Genomic DNA, 17,498 nt, shown 5'->3' on the forward strand with positions numbered 1-17,498 from the left:
CCCTATTGATGCCCATGGAACACTTTAAGCAGCCACAGCACTAAGAAGACAACAAGTAGCCATAAGGCTAAACACAGGGAACACCTGTTTATAGTTCATGCAGCCACGTTCATGTGTGTACATAAACACCAAATATGCATGTGGTTCCCTTGCTGCTTCCAGATCAGAACAAACCACCGCTTGGCGGCCATTTTGACCGCACTTTTTTTTTCTTTTTTCTTTTTTCTTTTTTGCTCTCTCTGGCCCTTTCAGTCGTAATGTTTTGTGAGCTGTTAAATGCTAGACAGAAAGAAATATCCCTGTCTACGTCCAGTCTGGTGCTCTTTATGATTATGTTGCTCTGCAGGGTGTCTGTGTTTTTGGATGAGTCCCACAACCCTTCCACTACAGATGTCACCTAAGAAGTCTTCATCTTTAAAACAAGTCCACATGTATGACCAAATTTTAACCGCATCCTTCCCTCTTTTCTCTTCTGCTTCTCCTCAGTGTGCTTGGACAAGTGTAAGCATGGCGCGTGTAGCCTCCAGGGCCAGTGCTGCCATGACCAGTGCCTGGGTGGCTGTTCTGAGCCAGGTAATGCCAGTAGCTGTGTGGCCTGCAGGAACCTCCAGCATGGGAACACCTGCGTGGAGAAATGTCCTCCTGGGTATTATGTCTTCAGGGGCTGGCGCTGCGTCAATTTCTCTTTCTGCCAGGTTGGTAATAATCTAAACGTTGAGCTCAAATATTGGTTTCATTTTGACTCACAACACCAGTGTAATCACTTTGAATGTGTTGTCCTTGTTTTTGAATCCAGGAACTCCACAACCAGTGTAAGCAGGCCAAGAAACAGAACCAGGACCGAGAGGCAGGCTGCTACGAATACGTCATCCACAACGGGGCCTGTATTCAGGAGTGTCCTTCTGGATACAGCACTATAAATTCCACTACGTACGTCTGCCTCACACATACCGCTGACAGCGCTTTTTCGTTCACGGTGGCCGTCATCACATGATCACACACGTAATGATGTGCAGTGTGGTCACTGAACGCACATTTGTACGTAACAGATGATGGCACTAGGAGGTCAATCAAACACAAAGACAAGTTTGTTTAGTTTTTTTCTCCAATGGAAAATCTCTCTTAAGTAAAGAAGCAGCGGTGTAGCATCTATAGGCAGTCACTATGATTATTTCCAGTATTCCACTTTGAGATTTGAAAGACATTCTGATAAATGTTTTAGTGTCCGTCATATCATCTGTTATTGATCATAAATGCCACTGTAGAGGACAAAGACCATAAAATAGCAGCTGATGTTGTTGTTGGCTAGCTACGACTTGCTTCATTTATATTCAAGAGATGGAGAGATAGACTTTTATTTGTCATTCAAGCTATGCACCAACAGTGCACATTAGAATGACATTTTGTTGCACTGACTCACAACAGTAATACACACAGTTACCAAAACACACAAAAAAAACAATAATATAATAAGATGATTTTCTAAAATATGTGTAGATAAAAATATGTAAGAATGTATGTATAATTTAGTAAGGCATAGTTATTCTGCACACCGTTATGTTTTGTACCTTTGTATATACATCACAGTCCACAGAGGGAGTGAATGGTTATGCCGGTGGGTGGGGACAATGAGGCAGAGGGGGGAGTTCAGGAGTCTGGACCAGGCGGCATTTTGGCGTGATGTCCTGGATGGGCGGCAGTGAGGCATCAGTGTCCTCTTCTGCTGTCCTTACCACTCTCTCCGAATGAGATGCAACTGGTCAATATGCATCTACAGAAAGTGGTGAGGATGGGAGGAGGAAGGTGTGCTCTCCTCATCCTGCACTAGATGAGCTTAAGGTTAATAAGCTTGATTTGCAGTCATCAGTAATAGTTCATTGTATTCTCATTGGTATTGGTAACCATGGTAACCATTTCAGTTCAGTTTCAATTCAATTCAATTTATTTATATATTGTCAATAATATAAGACGCTTTACAACATCCGGCCTGAAACCCCCAGAGCAACCCTGAAGGTGACGGTGGCAAGAAAAAAAACTCCATTTTAACAGACAGAAACCTTGAGCAGAACCCAGCTCATATGGAGGGACACATCTGCCTAAGGCCAGCCAGGTAAAGATAGAAAAAAAGAGAAGAGAACAGCAAGAGAAACGAGCTAAACATACATCTGTCATAGATACATACATCTGACTAAAGTGTACATTTCAGCTTGCCGGTTATATGTGTGTGTTTAATTTACCTAAACTACATTTTAAACAAGAAAAACAGGTATCAGCATGGAGCCACATTTCTAATCACTGAGTGTTGATTATTTTGGAAACAAGTGTACAAGGGTGCACTGGAGTGAAATAATGGGACTGTTTTTTTTTTTTTTTTTTAGTGCTCCCAATAGCCAATTATTTTCCCACTGAAAGGATTATTCAGCCGCAACCTGAAAGTCTGTCTGGGACCTGTTTACTTAGTCCGGTTGAGTGGTTCACATGAGATAATTTCATGTATTAATCAGTAATAAGAACTGCTGATATAAGGTGGATGTATTAATGGCAGTTAGAGTCTTAAACATGTTGAAGATAGATGGTGTATTACACAGCTGAAAGTTCAAATCCCTGTAAGAGTCATTTGTCCTTATTGTAAACTCAATAATAATTGGATGAAAGTGTCATCCAAGTCCCTTGAATATAAAAGCCACCTGTCTAGACCTCACCTGGTCCTATTTAGCTCACTGCTTTGTCTGCAACAAGCGGGGGCACGATCCTATTTAGCTTCTTACTTGTAGTAGAAGGGGATAGAGGGACATAACTGGCTTACTCATTTAGTCTTGAGTAGCTTTTGCTAAATGGGAGGACATTTATTTGTTTTAAGGCCAAGTGTGTGTTTTGAAACTTGCTATAAAAAATAAAAAAAAACACACATCAGGTTTCCGACGGCGGAGGATGACAGTTTCCAGTTGAAGGATGAAATACTTCTCTCCTGACAGGTCAGCTATCAGAGTTAGGTTTGTCTTCATGATGAATAATATAAAGTGTACTGCAATATGGATGAAAAGGAAGAGTCGTTAAGAATGAAGAAAGGTGGAGAGTGAGAGAAAAAGAAGCACAAAGAGTGTATTTCTCATGAGAGCAGGTTGTTTGCTTGAACTCTGAATCGCTTGAAGCCACAAGTGGCTGGGTGATTGATGGTGTTTGTTTGTCACTAGCTTAGCATGTGTTTGTTTGCTTGTATATTGGTGTTTGTGCGTGCAGGACATGTTTGTGGCTATGTTCCTTCCCAGTGGAGTGTTCTGTCAGGTTAGTTTTTCCAGGTGCAGGCCACATAGAAATACAGATATATACACATGTGCAGGACCTTTAGTGCATCTAGCACTGTAGCAAGGGGTCAGGTCGTTTTAACCCAACGTGACTTTAACACAAATGTATCTTCTGAAGATATGACGGAAACTGACTTTCCCTTGGTTGGTGCATGCCTGCAGGGATTATCAGGTGCTTAGACAGAAAAGAACATTGCTTTAAATCGCAGTCACACACCCTGCAGCACAAGGCAGAATGGCATCCTTTATTTCTGTCTGTTATTGTGCATGCGTGTGATGTGCAGGACTAATGTCATGAATAGTTAGAGAACCAGTGCATGAGAAGAGAAACGGAACAGAAGTAAACAAAACCACGGCCTTCAAAGGGCCCGCAGAAGTTTTGCTTGATCTCATCTGAACATTCAAATGCACAAATATTTTCAAAACGACATTATTTCAGGAATGAAAAAGCAGTAGACCAACTGAACAGTGTAAATCAGAAAGGGGCCCCCTTTGTATGATGGCGTGTCACTCTTTCCTAGCCTCCCAGCTAATCCTTCCGTTCTTGAATGGTAAATACACATAGCTGCCACCTACTGGTGTGGATTTGATTTCCTTTTACTAAGATGCACAATGCATCCGTCTGCTACATCCAAGTCAGCCATGGGCTAGTTGTTTGATGGCCGTTAGGTGTATCTTAAGGCTCATTTAGAGTACTGCGGGACTAGACGGCGTAACCTACACATGTAGCCTATGCCGGTGCAATGAGTCATACAAATGTTTGTATCTCTGAAGCGCTGCATCAATTTGACGCAGAAATCTAAACCGCCTATTAAGCGGCTCTGCTTCGTCCAGGTACAGTATTTAGGTTGCAGGACTCCCTCTTGTCCTTATTGCTTAAGATCCCTCTTTATGTCTCTGGCTCTATGTTTGGGCTCGTTATCACAGTGAATCTGGGACTGGCATTAGACGCCTCCCAAGACGCTAAACATCTAAAGTGCTTAAACTTTTGCACGGCGCTGTATGTGTGCACACTACTCACACAGCGTAATCCTGTTGCAACATCACGCCCTCTGTGTGTGTTTTGCTGCTGTGTTTTGGTCATAGCAAGAACAAGCGTCATCACAGTGGCTTAGTCTGGCAGAAGCTACACCCAGACACACACACACACACGCCCAGTCAACACGCAGTATAGAAATACGTACACACTCAGACCATTGACATGGAGACCCACATGTTTGCGTCATGGTTTTTCTATGATGTATTGCTATCTTTCACTATTAAGAAAATTAGCTGTAATATTCCGAGGAACCAGATGTCCCAGTAAGATTGAATCTTAATTGTGGCTTGTGAGTCAGGGAACACTTTTAGAATAAACATGTTTTTGCATATGGTTAATTGAAATATGTCTCCTCAGTGTCTTCCCCATCAGGCCATCACTAACTGTATGAAAAGTGTTTGCTCATCTTTCCTAGCCGCTGGGACAGGACAGTTGTACAGCTGTGTGTGTGTGTTGGCGTACACATGGTCTGGTTCTGCCAGGCCTGGGCCAAAACCAAACCAGAGTGTCAGCTGCGGCCGCTGTTTCAAATGGTTCTAGCAGACCCCTGAGCCCGAGTCACAGAGTTCAGCCGGGCGGATAAACACTGTCCCTTTAAGAGCTGCCGTTGGACCCAGCCTGTCTGCCTGTGTGTCTGTGTTTTGCAGTACAACGGCCCAAAACATTCTCTCTTTTTACACTGTAACTGGAGCGTTACTTCTGAGAAGCTGAATATATGACTTTCCATCTGTTAGAGAGTTTTTCATAGTAGCTGCTGTCGTTTTAGGGAGTTGGTTACAGTTTCCATTCACTCAGAAGTCAAAGAGGGGAAACAATGATTTGGCTACTGATTGATGGAAATGAACAAGTGCTTGATAAGATGGAAACTGGGAGGCGCCAGGTGTGTAATAAGTCGTTTGGATGTGTCAGTGTGGATGGGGAAAAGCCAGACAAAGACTGAAACAGCACTCCTGGGAGTGTTTCATGTCACTGTGGTGTCTTTAGCGCGGCCTGGCTGTTGGGAGGGGAAAGCAAGAGAGGGGGATTATGATAAGAGCTGCATAAACACAGAATTAAACAATTGAGCTTACAAATAGCAATTCATGATCCCTGCAGTGAACAACAGCATCCTTTGTTAGCCGGTCCCCTGGCAAACGGGCTGCTTTAAAAAGGCCCCTGTTTGATGTCATTGTCAATTTTTAATTTCCTTAATTGGGATGCTCTCAAATCTATTTTATATGATCCACTGTCATATAGAATAAAATCTGATTTGTGGATTGTGCATTTGGAACTGCTGCATACTGTGTTGAGGATCTCTTTCTGACTAGCCTTAATACATGTGTATGTGTAACGCAGACAGTAGCTGTTGAGGATGTCGAGGCTGGGAGTAAAATTAAAAGAGTAATTATATTTTGTCTGGAAACAAAGTGCTCATTTGTGAATGAAGAGTCAGGACCGTTCTCTTTGTGGCGACTGCTCGCCACACAATGCTTCCCTTTTGTGAATGAATTTCCTGAGAAGAGCTATCAAGGCCTCATTGCACGGTGTATGCGTGTATGGGATTACGTGCTAAAGCACATGTTTGCAGGCAGAGGACGTCACTCACAGGGCTTAGAGAAAGAAACAGAGGAATGCCTGTTGGGAACTGCAGCTGGTGTTTCAGTCATGTTGTTCCTGTTGTCTAGGATTGTCATCGGTGTGGGCATTCGTGCGTGAATGCGAGTTACGTGTGCGGCAGAAGTTATTGAAGCACAGGATGGGGAAGCTGCCCTCTACCCCCCTCTGTTTATAATAAACAAGGAGTACAATGAATGTGAAATGAGTTGTACAATCTTTGGATTCTGTAGAAAGTGGATTTATTGTGTAGATTGGGACTTTTTGATATTTGAAATTGTCTTTTTGCGAAACCTTGTATTTTTTATTGTTTTTTTTGTCGCCTTGAAGGTCTGTTGTTTTAAGACAAGTCATTCAACAACTTTTATTAAAAAGATAAGAACGAATGCATCACAAACTCAAATATAAACCCTGATAACTGACTGTGTAAACAATAAGAATAGGTCACAGAAGAAATGTATATCTGTTAAATTCCACCAAACACATTCAGCCTTGTTGTTTGAAGTCGCCATGTCATACATGTCATGCATGTCATACCGTGGTTCCAGCCCACGCCACAGCCGTGCATCACTTAGCATTCCTGCCTCATACCATTCAGTCCTGCTCCGTTCCATTCCTGATAACCACACGCAGAAGCATTTGTGGTATTTTTTTGTTTTCTTTTCTCAGTAACCAGTTTGTGTGCTTTTAACTGAATGAATAGCTCTGCAAATATGTCTCTGGGAGACTCTTGGCTTCACATGTTAGAAATAACTGACACATCTTTAGTGCTTATTAACGCTGAGACACAACTGATGTTGATCTAATGTCTCTGTGTAGGTTGACGTGTACACCGTGTTCAGGCCTGTGTCCAAAACTGTGTGTGGGAGATAAGACAATCGACTCGGTAACTTCTGCCCAGGCATTGAGAGGGTGCACCGTTCTTCAAGGCAACATGATCATCAAGATTCGTGGAGGGAGTGAGTACTACTACACATCATCTCTTCCTGTCCTCTTCAAGGCACTCCAGTTATCTGCTTCTGTTTCCAATCGTCCTCCATCATTTAGTTGTCTGTGTTTCCCTCTTTATCAGATTGTTGCAATGACCAGCTGTCTTTCTCCTTGCAGATAATATAGCAGCTGAGTTGGAGGCTAGTTTGGGCCAGATTGAGGAGATCACAGGCTACCTGACTGTTCGCAGAGCTTACGCACTGGTCTCCCTCTCCTTCCTACGAAAACTGCGCATGATCAGAGGGGAGCATCTTGAGGCGGAGTAAGTCCTCCTCTCCTCTCCTCTCCTCTCCTCTCCTCCTTACTAATAAAATATTAATTTATCTTTATTGCTCCGTCCCTCTTAGAAGTTATGCTTTCTACGCGCTGGACAACCAGAACCTACGTCAACTGTGGGATTGGTCAAAGCACAACCTGACGATCCAGCATGGTCGTACGTTCTTCCACTACAATTCTAAACTTTGCATGTCTGAGATCCGAAAGATGGAGGAGGTAACAGGAGCCAAGGAGCGCAACCAAAAGAACGACATTGCTGTCCGCAACAACGGGGACCAAGCCTCTTGTAAGAAAACCAGAATACCATGCTGGAGATCCTGACATTTATTTAATTTACTTATTTTTGTTTAATTTAGTTATTTCCACTAGAGTCTAACAAGACACTTTTTGATGAAGTTATTTTATTATTTTGTCCACATTTCACATGTTAAACAGTTAACTGGTTTGTTGGTTTTTGTTTTAGTTATTTTAAAGGGCCAGTGTACTGGGTATAGTTGCATCTGGTGTTGAAGTTGCGAATTGCAGTCATCTGAAAAGTCCTCTCTGGGCTCAGTGTGTGATTTCTCCTTTCTGGGTTGTAATGTAGAATCATGGTGGGCTCTGTGGAAGAGGACGCACTCCCTATATTGATATAAGGTCTCATTTTAAGCTAACAAAAACACAACAATTCATATTTATGATGATGATACTCTAATGAAAATATTATGAATGCTACAATCGATTTCTGCTGGTAGAGCCCCTTAAATCCTACACACTGGTCCTTTAATGTAGTCCATCTATACCACATATATATATATTTTAAATGCAACTGTCACACTGGAATTAATATTGACATCCAGGACATGTGAGCTTTTTGCCACAGGGCTGTGCTGAGTGTCATCTGTTTTATCCCTTAGGTGAGACAAAGATACTGAATTTCACCGTGATCAAGACAACGTCCACTATGATCATGCTGAAGTGGGAGCCATTTTGGCCGTTAGACTTCAGAGATCTGCTGGGATTTATGGTTCTTTACAAAGAAGCGTAAGTAAATCTTCATTTTTTTTCATATAGCATCACTGCTGCCTACTAACCTCCTTGAAAAGCATATTGAAGGGTTTGTGTTTCAAGCTCTGAGAACCTGGTTAACATCAAAACCAGGATAGATTACCCAAACAAACCATAGGAAGACATTCATAACACACTCGTGTCTGTTCCGAGGGCTTTTCATCCTCATGATCATCACTTGTCTCGCCATGCTAAATATTTATCCCCGATCTGTTTCTTTCCAATTGCTCCAGGCCATATAAGAATGTGACAGAGTTTGACGGACAGGACGCCTGCGGCTCTAACAGCTGGGTGATCGCTGATGTTGATCCACCGTCTCGTTCCACCGATGGCAAGAAGGCAGAGGATCCGGGGCACCTGATCCGACCGCTGAAGCCCTGGACTCAGTATGCCATCATGGTCAAAACCCAGCTGTCTTCATCTGACGAGCACCAGGTTCACGGAGCCAAGAGCGAGATCATCTATGTCCGCACCAATGCCTCCAGTGAGTTAACGTACAATAGACACACATTGGGAAAATGTTTTTTGCACTGGGACTTTGAATTAAATGGAGACTGAATTATTTAAGAGAATATCAGACTTTTTTTAACTGGATGATGAAGTAATTACAGACAGAATCACAGTTTTTGGTCTTTTGACGGACTTGCATTAAAGGTGCCCTGGTGTGTTGTCTTGTAAACACAGTCATGTTTAGGGTTCCTTACAAGCACATGGGGAGTTACTTGAGGCATAACAAATGTGCTGAATACATTTCCTGCCTCATAAATCATTTGCATCATTTTTTTGCATGATTTAACCCTGCATTGTTTGTGTTTATGTTTGCTTGGTAGCAGTCTCCTTCCTCTCCTGTATTGCCATGTTTCTTGTCAATAAGCATAAGAGTAAAACCTTAGGTCACACATGTGGTTTATTTAACAGTAAATCATGTTTGACTTCTCTAAATGTTGTTTTGTTGATTATGATTGTTCTTACTCAATGACAGATCCAGGTTCAACTTTTTCTTTCCAGATTAGCCACTGCTGTTTTTTCTAGAAGACTTCTGTGTCTTAAGCTGCATGGCCAGACTGCTCTCATTCAAATGATTGAGACTATGTTTATTTGTTTTCCCGTAGGACTGAAGTTATTCTGAACACAAATTTTTGTCTCACTGTCTTCTTCCGTCCCCTTCAGAGCCCTCTGTGCCTCTGGACCCCATCTCCTCCTCCAACTCCTCCTCTCAGATCATCCTGAAGTGGAAGCCTCCCACCAGTCCCAATGGCAACATCACCCACTACCGGGTCATCTGCCGTAAGCAGCCCGAGGACAGCGACCTCTACAAGTTCGACTACTGCTTACAAGGTCTGTGTCTACAGGCCACCCAGAGGAATTTTTTCACAACAAATCAGCTGCTTTTGCTTGTCTGACTTTGCCCTCTCCCCGGTTTCTCCTGACCAGGAATGAAGCTGCCGTCTCGTACCCCGACCCACCTGGACAGCGAGGACGAGCAGAAGTGGAACCACACAGATGAGCCCACCTCTGGGGGCAGGTGCTGTGCCTGCCCCAAGACAGACAGCCAGCTAAAGAAGGAGCAGGAAGAGATCGAGTACCGCAAGACGTTTGAGAACTACCTTCACAACGAAGTCTTCAGGATCAGGTAACTTCCTGGTTTGTAATTAAACTGCACAGCTTCAGCTGAGCATACGTTTACAAACTGGTTAGACACACACTTGTTTTGAAAGTTTTAGGACAACGGCAACACATTCTTATACAATTTTGGTCCATCATTTAATTATTGGAACTGTGATGTGTTCAAATCACTCTGATTGTCCCCAAAACGTCTTGAAGAAAGTCGGACTACAACCTGTGCTCACTTGACAAGACAGATGATTTAATTGAGCATTAACAAATCAGCATAGTCACCAGAAAATTTTTTAAACTTTTCTTTTTTTTTTTTTTTTAGAGCATGGTCTCACAAAGATCCCAAAAAGCATGTCCCTCTACATGGCCATAAAATAAATCTAATTATTCATGTTTCACGCATACTAAAACAGGATGATGTTGTTTATATATTATGAATCTCCTTGTTCAATATACACCATTTAAGCTTCTTTAAGGTTGCTCAGAAGTGAACCACAGATTAAATTAATTTATGCTTATTTAAAAAAAAAAAGCTGGATTTGTCAAGTTCGGTTGTGACCCCTCAATCCAGTCAAACTATCTCAAATTGTCTCTGTGCCCACGCTGTCTCCTCCTTCCGTGTGTGTGGTTTGTCTAGACTGTTGTTTTTGTACTCGGCACCAATGTGGGGGAGGCTCAGGATGGAAGGTGCTTTGTGTCTGGGCTCTGATGCCCCTGCCTTCTCCCCTGACACGCACAAACACCCACAGTGCCTTCCTACTTAGGGGTGTGATTACTGTACCCATTATCATTCATGCCAGTCAGGGGTGCAGTCATGCAGATTGCCATTGCACACACACAGAAACCTCAGCTCCATTTTGAACCCATGCTGCTGAATCGCCCAAGGTCAGCTCCATACACCGCAGTACACATAGTGCTCCTTATGCTTTCTTATTTTATGTATGTCTTGCACTTCCCAGTACAGCGTTGGAGAGACGGCACTGTACCACCGTTCAAGGACACTGTATGATAATAATTTATGAAAAAAAGGAAGATTTTTTTATTTTATTTACTTATTTATATATTTTTTTAAATTTTCCCTTTTCATACTCCGTGAATTGTCCTTACACAGGGGTCATGCCCTTTGTTTTTGGCTTACACTCATTACCATTGAGGGTGAAATGAACTTTGCTCATTGGCACCACCCAGTGGTAAAAGGTGGTATCTCTTCCAGCAGGGCATTAGGTGGTATTAGTGGATAAATGTCATACACTTACTACACACTGCAGGTTAGCATGAGCAGAGGCCCTCAGTGACTTCATCTACACAACTGCTCCATCTGTCATCTGCAAGAGTTTAATGCACATCAAATACTTTCTAATCGGCTAATCTTCATCACACTTTGCTGCAAACACAAACTTCCCAAGCCTGCTGATCTATTGGTCTCTGAATTATTTATGTAATTTTTGAGGACACCCTGCAGAGTCTGTTTAAACCCTCCTTACATTTTGCTATCTGTCTTGGTAACCTGTCGCTGTTTTTCTCCAGACCATCTCGTCGGCGACGCTCAGTCGGAGTTGCCAACGCCACCCAACCCCCTTTCTCCCTTAAATCAATCCCCGGTCTGCACTTCGGCTCCACCACAGCCACCCCTGACGATGGAGATGGGGACCAAGAGGGATCCAAGGTCTCACTTTTTGATATTTGAAATACAGATTTGTAGAAATACACACACAGATTAATTGCTGTGTTTTCCATTGTGTTTTTTTATTTAAATCCAGATTCATACATTTCCTCCAAATTAAACTGTCCCCGGTATTTGATGCTATTTCCTAATGACATGGGAAGATGCTGCGCTCCATTAAACATCATAGAGTGAATAGTTTGTATACGATATCATTTGACTGTAACTATAAATTGGTGTCTGTGTTTTCTTTTCTGCTCAGGTGGAGCTAAAGGTGTTCTCAAAGGAGTCAACAGTCATCTCCAACCTGCACCACTTCACCAGTTATAAGATTGAGATAATGGCTTGCAACCATCCGACAGACATCAAACGCTGCAGCATGGCTACTTACGTCAGCGCCCGGACTATGCCTGAGGGTAAGAACAAAAGTATGCATATATATAGAGTTCCTTTTTAATATTAGCAAATTCAGACCCTGCAGTTACATTTGTACCTAAAATGCTTGGAAAATCAGTTAATAATAATAATAATAAATGCACGTGTGTGAACTCTCTTTCTTTTTGTCTGGGGCTAACAGACAAAGCAGATGACATCCCAGGCGCTGTGACCCATGAGATAATGACAGCCGAGCCTCCCTATGTGTTGATCAAGTGGAATGCACCTCACTCTCCCAATGGCCTAATCATCCTGTATGAGGTCTTCTACAGGAAGGTTGGAGACACAGAGGTCAGTATCAATAGCTGACAATGTTTTAGATCATAAAGAAAAATGTCAGAGGAATTCGGCACTGTGATACTTTTCCAAAACTAAAGGAGGATGCAGCAGGATGGAGAAAGAGCTAGCAGAAAGGATCTTGATATTCTCTGTAGGAAGGCAGAGCTGAAGACAGGTGAAGAAGGAAAACATCAATGAAGGTTGCAATGCAGAGAGAGAAATAGTGAGAGAGAGTGATCTAGGTAGACTCTGCGGATTGGATCCGGTAGGAAAAGAAAGGTTTGCTGCATACACTGATGTCTGTCTGTTTCTCATACAGCGAGAAGAGTAAAGAAAGTATTTGTTTACAACCTCCCATTGCTACCTCTGTGCGTGTGTTGACGTTTTCTGCTGTTTGCATATTAAAATTTCATAGTGTTTGCGTGCACAAGTGCTTGTCTGTGACGGTGTGTGTTTAAGCGCTGTTGTTGTTTACTTGCTGTAAATGTGTGAATTCATCCCTCATTGCTTATTCATTGCTGCACTGCCTGACCCTAGGAGCCAGTAAGAGCTCTGTTACCATAGTGACACAGGCAGGGAGGAAGAGTAGAATGCAGTGGCAGGGACGGACTCGCATCTCCGACGACATCTCCAACGCACTGAAAACACACCCTGCAGCCCAAACAAACCAGTCTGGATTTATTTATAAGGACATTTGGGTCACGTCACGGGTTTAAATGAACTATTCGGTTTGTTGCGCTGTGGCAGGAAAACTCAACGGTCATGTCATAATTTAACGTCTCATGTATTCTTTATGTAAATAAAGACAAAGTGAAGGTATTTAGAAAGTGCACTGACAAACCAAGAAAGGCACATACAAAGGAAGGAAGAGACTAGCAGTGATGTGGTAATAATAGACCATGGAACATTAATGCAGTTCAGAGAACTGCATTAATGTTAATATTCATCATGCCTATAGCGGGCTCAGAGGGTCAGGTGATCCCCGATGTAGCTGTTGTCCCCGCTGGGGCAGCACAAAGAGTTTGATCCATCTATTGTAGGACATTGTGCTCTGCTTGTTTAGCTCAGAAACACCTGAGGTGAGATTAAAACAGGAGGGTTACCATGGCAACCAGTGCCCAGAATTGAGGTGGGCTGTCAGCTACAAACTGATGAGTGACAAGTGACAGGTTTTGGAGGAGGCTTTACAGTGCACCTCTTTATTACGTGGATATCTTGTAATCTCAACATTCAGAAATTAGTCTTGAGTCAGACTTTAGCTTTTTATAAAGCTGGCATTTTATATTTTAGATCCAAATTATTACAGGACTGAAACTTATAACCTGAAAAGTTTGGATGAGTGTGATCTTATATGGTTCTGAGGTTGGTGAGCACCTCCCAGCATGCACCTGGATAGCAGATTCATTGATATTAATTTCACTGTATGGGCATTTGTACACATTTTCATGTTAGTGGTGTTGTCGCATTGTTACCAGAATTATCAACATAATGTTTGTACATTTTACTCACCCGTAACTGTTTAAATATTATTTTTGTTTAAGTCAAACATTGCACACTGGTGGTGCGCTGCACAGTGAATACCTGTAGTGGAGTGAGTCAGGTTCATGGAGTTACCATTGGACATTGTCCCGATTCACAGTCTACCACTTTAAATGTACAGATTTCCCAACACTAATGAATTACAATCAAGAATTAAAGTCCTCTCTACAACTTTACTCTTCATACTTAAAAGGTCACAGTTTTATAATGAAGCTCTGTCTCTTGTGTGTGTCATTTACTCTTCTTTGGGCTGATGTGATTTATTTATTTTTTCTTTTTATGTTTTGTCCAGGACCACACAGTTTGTGTGTCACGGCCAGCTTACCTCAAGTCAGGTGGCACAAAGCTTTCTCTGTTGCAGCCTGGAAACTACAGCGTGAGGGTCCGGGCCACCTCCCTGGCAGGAAATGGCTCCTTTACAGAAACCATTTACTTCTACATGCCCAACTGTAAGGCCCCAGGCTGCTTGTCTCACTTAACTGAACTCTCATGTACAAGGATCGTTAATAATTTAGATTGGGAAACTGCTTACATGATCATTGATAACGATGCCGCTTAGAACGGGACTGATCTAAAAAGTAATTCCCTTTTTCTTTTCTTTTTTCTTTTTCAAATTGCAGCTGATGCAGGTTTGGTTTGGATTGTGATTGGCCCAGTCATCTGCTTCATCCTGCTGCTCTTTGTGGGAGGTGGAGTCTTCTTTGTCCTCAAGAAGAGGTGAGAGAATTTTCAAAATGCACATAAAAGTCAGGGTATGGTGCTTGTTTTTTAAGTTAGTAAACCAGTAATTAGATTTGAAGTGGAGGGTTTTGAGTTTGAGTACTGTGAGGAGAACGTGACAGGACAAACTAAAGAAACAGGTCAGGGGTGCTAGAGAAAGTTCACATCACATCACACAATTTGCAGCTTCTCAGATGCGTATTGTGGTTATGTTCCAGGCAAACAGAAGGCCCGCTCGGAGATCTCATCACCTCACCAAACCCTGAGTACTTCAGCGCCAACGACAGTAAGAGAACGGCATAAAACAGGAATCTCTTAGATGGTGTCAGTGTGATGTAACTGTTAATTGTGAATGGTTCACTCTGTAAAAGTGATGTGTCCGTTTTGTGTAGTGTACGTTCCTGATGAGTGGGAGGTGCCACGTGACAAGATCACGCTGCTCAGAGAGCTGGGTCAGGGCTCCTTCGGCATGGTGTACGAGGGAATCGCCAAAGACATAGTCAAAGGAGACCCGGACACGCGCGTCGCCGTCAAGACCGTCAACGAATCGGCCAGCCTGCGAGAGAGGATCGAGTTCCTCAACGAGGCCTCCGTCATGAAGGCTTTCAGCTGTCACCACGTGGTATGAAAATCCTTTAAAACCGCTTCTGCACACAGTCTCTGCTAACTTAAAGGAGCAGCTTTCTGTGCATGTGTGAATTACATTATATTATTATGGCTTTCCATCGTCTTGCCGAAACCAGCATGAACATGTATGACTCACTGAATAATGACTGGCTTGTTGTGTTGACGTGTCCATATTGACACACAGTTTGACTCCAAAAACAAATGTTCACACTTGGTAAGCAATTGTGCCTGCCATTACTGTTTTATTACACAGCTTACTAAGCACCAATTAAGCTGCCATATGTTGGCCTGTCAGCTGTAAAAACCATGTTGAGAGAATGCCGAGGGAAAGGAGAGAATTTTATTATTTACCTTGTGATGAAGAGAGAGTACACAGTAGCAATGACTTATTAATGTGGTAACTTTGCTGCCTGGTAAACAGCCATACCACTTTCTCTCAGCCACCCTGAAGTTAATTATTAAAAGGCATTCATACTTAATTCACCTTAAAGGAATCTAGACTTGTGAATAAGATGCAGCAGCATTGTCAGCTGTATATTCAGTGAATTATGTAAGTATTTACACTCTGATATTTCCTGTTTACGATCAGAAGTCCTTCTTAATAATTCCCTGGTTTCAAATAACTATAACTTCCAATTTAAGAAATTCTTAAGAAATTCTTTGCAATCAATGTGAGTTTTCATTTGAACAAAATGTATATAGACATATGGTGCATGTTTATGACCGCATGTATATTTGCTTGTTTGCAGGTACGACTTTTAGGTGTTGTGTCCAAAGGTCAGCCTACACTGGTTGTGATGGAGCTGATGACCCACGGTGACCTGAAGAGCTACCTGAGGAGTCTCAGGCCGGACTCTGAGGTATGCTTAGTTTCGTATATACAACCTAAGATATGGGCGCACCTAACCGACATCAAAGAACTACTGGCAACAGAGGCCAACTGTGACTTTGCCTCACGTCGCCTGTGTATGGACCAAAAAAATTTATACACTGTACACTGCAAAAAGTATAGCTGAGGGACAGTGTCCATTCTGCACCTGCTTGAAAAGATAGAACTCTTCACACCAGCAGGTGGCAGTAGTTTGTTTAATCAAAAGAGGAAGCTGGGCACTGAGTTCGTCTGTCTTGAATCATGCTTGTGAGTTGGTCTACAGTTTGTTTATTCTAGTTGATCATGAGGTTGTGTATGTGAATGTAAAACAAGAAAAGCCTTCTACGTGGCCTTTGAACCTTAGTTTAATTTACTTTCGTCTGTTTCTCTTCACGGGTGCTGGTTTGCGAAGCCGAACACCCAATAGAGAGATCTGTCTCACGAGCTCGGTCCACAGACGCTCACTAATTGGTAATGATTACAGCTAAACTTGTCTTTGTGTGTTTTGTAGAACAATCCATCAGGCTGTCCACCACCTACTCTGAAGGACATGCTCCAGATGGCTGCCGAAATTGCTGACGGCATGGCCTACCTCAATGCCAAGAAGTTTGTTCACAGAGACCTGGCAGCCAGAAACTGTATGGTGGCAGAAGACTTCACGGTCAAGATTGGAGGTACCAGAGCCTCTGTTTGTTCATGCTGCAATTTAGTCCTCTTAGTTATGTGTTTGGGCTTTAACAGGAGGGTATTTATTGACGTGAACAAATTTTAAAATCTTTCCTCACAGACTTTGGTATGACACGAGACATCTACGAAACTGACTACTACCGTAAAGGAGGGAAAGGCCTGCTTCCTGTCAGGTGGATGGCTCCAGAGTCCCTGAAGGACGGAGTCTTCACTGCCCACTCTGACTGCTGGTAAGTCACACTTACAGGAGCTGTGCACTCTTTATAATCCTCACTACATTCCTAGAGCATGTGATGACATTTGCTGGTGTTTGTCTGCAGGTCTTTTGGCGTCGTGCTGTGGGAGATCAGCACGCTAGCAGAGCAGCCTTACCAGGGCTTATCCAACGAGCAGGTTCTGAAGTTCGTCATGGACGGAGGCTACCTGGACCGGCCTGATAACTGCCCTGAGAGGATGTGAGGAAATATTGGCTCCTAATTTATTCTTTAACATGAATTTCTCAGTACAGTGTGACACCATATCTTGGCTTTAAGGTACCCACCTGGTAGTTTTTTTGTTTTTTGTCTGCCTTGCTGTTCTGTATAAGAAGCACTGAATGATGGGACATAGTGGTTCTGAAGTTAAACCAATAGCAGAATTGGTGTCTTGTGTACAGGGGTGTGATGTTTTGATGGCACGACATGGTGTGCAACCCATACCAGGACATTTGAAGTAACATTTCCTCACTTAGTGCAGCTGCCATTATTGTTTTAAAATTTAACAACGGTATACTTGGGGGTATTTGTGTTAAACGTCGCATCTAATTCCAGA

The 17,498-nt window shown here is 42.7% G+C and overlaps 1 protein-coding gene across 3 annotated transcripts in view; it reads left to right on the forward strand.

The window, feature by feature from the left end:
• The window catches only part of insrb (insulin receptor b), a 79,036-nt gene that overhangs the window by 53,193 nt on the left and 8,345 nt on the right, over positions 1-17,498 (forward strand). Inside the window, exons 3-22 of one of the 3 annotated variants that reach the window (XM_084548952.1) lie at positions 487-695; positions 797-930; positions 6,757-6,896; positions 7,045-7,189; positions 7,275-7,489; positions 8,100-8,226; positions 8,484-8,734; positions 9,421-9,588; positions 9,685-9,883; positions 11,395-11,533; positions 11,793-11,958; positions 12,108-12,256; positions 14,076-14,232; positions 14,404-14,500; positions 14,722-14,789; positions 14,896-15,125; positions 15,880-15,990; positions 16,513-16,675; positions 16,789-16,918; positions 17,009-17,143. In XM_084548952.1, the coding sequence (XP_084405078.1) occupies positions 487-695; positions 797-930; positions 6,757-6,896; positions 7,045-7,189; positions 7,275-7,489; positions 8,100-8,226; positions 8,484-8,734; positions 9,421-9,588; positions 9,685-9,883; positions 11,395-11,533; positions 11,793-11,958; positions 12,108-12,256; positions 14,076-14,232; positions 14,404-14,500; positions 14,722-14,789; positions 14,896-15,125; positions 15,880-15,990; positions 16,513-16,675; positions 16,789-16,918; positions 17,009-17,143 (3,133 nt within the window). The remainder of the gene's footprint in view (positions 1-486; positions 696-796; positions 931-6,756; positions 6,897-7,044; positions 7,190-7,274; positions 7,490-8,099; positions 8,227-8,483; positions 8,735-9,420; positions 9,589-9,684; positions 9,884-11,394; positions 11,534-11,792; positions 11,959-12,107; positions 12,257-14,075; positions 14,233-14,403; positions 14,501-14,721; positions 14,790-14,895; positions 15,126-15,879; positions 15,991-16,512; positions 16,676-16,788; positions 16,919-17,008; positions 17,144-17,498) is intronic. The other 2 variants (XM_084548954.1, XM_084548953.1) reach the window with 2 other exon arrangements.

Source organism: Chelon labrosus (assembly GCF_963514085.1).
Source record: "Chelon labrosus genome assembly, chromosome: 7".
Classification (NCBI taxonomy): Eukaryota; Metazoa; Chordata; class Actinopteri; order Mugiliformes; family Mugilidae; genus Chelon; species Chelon labrosus.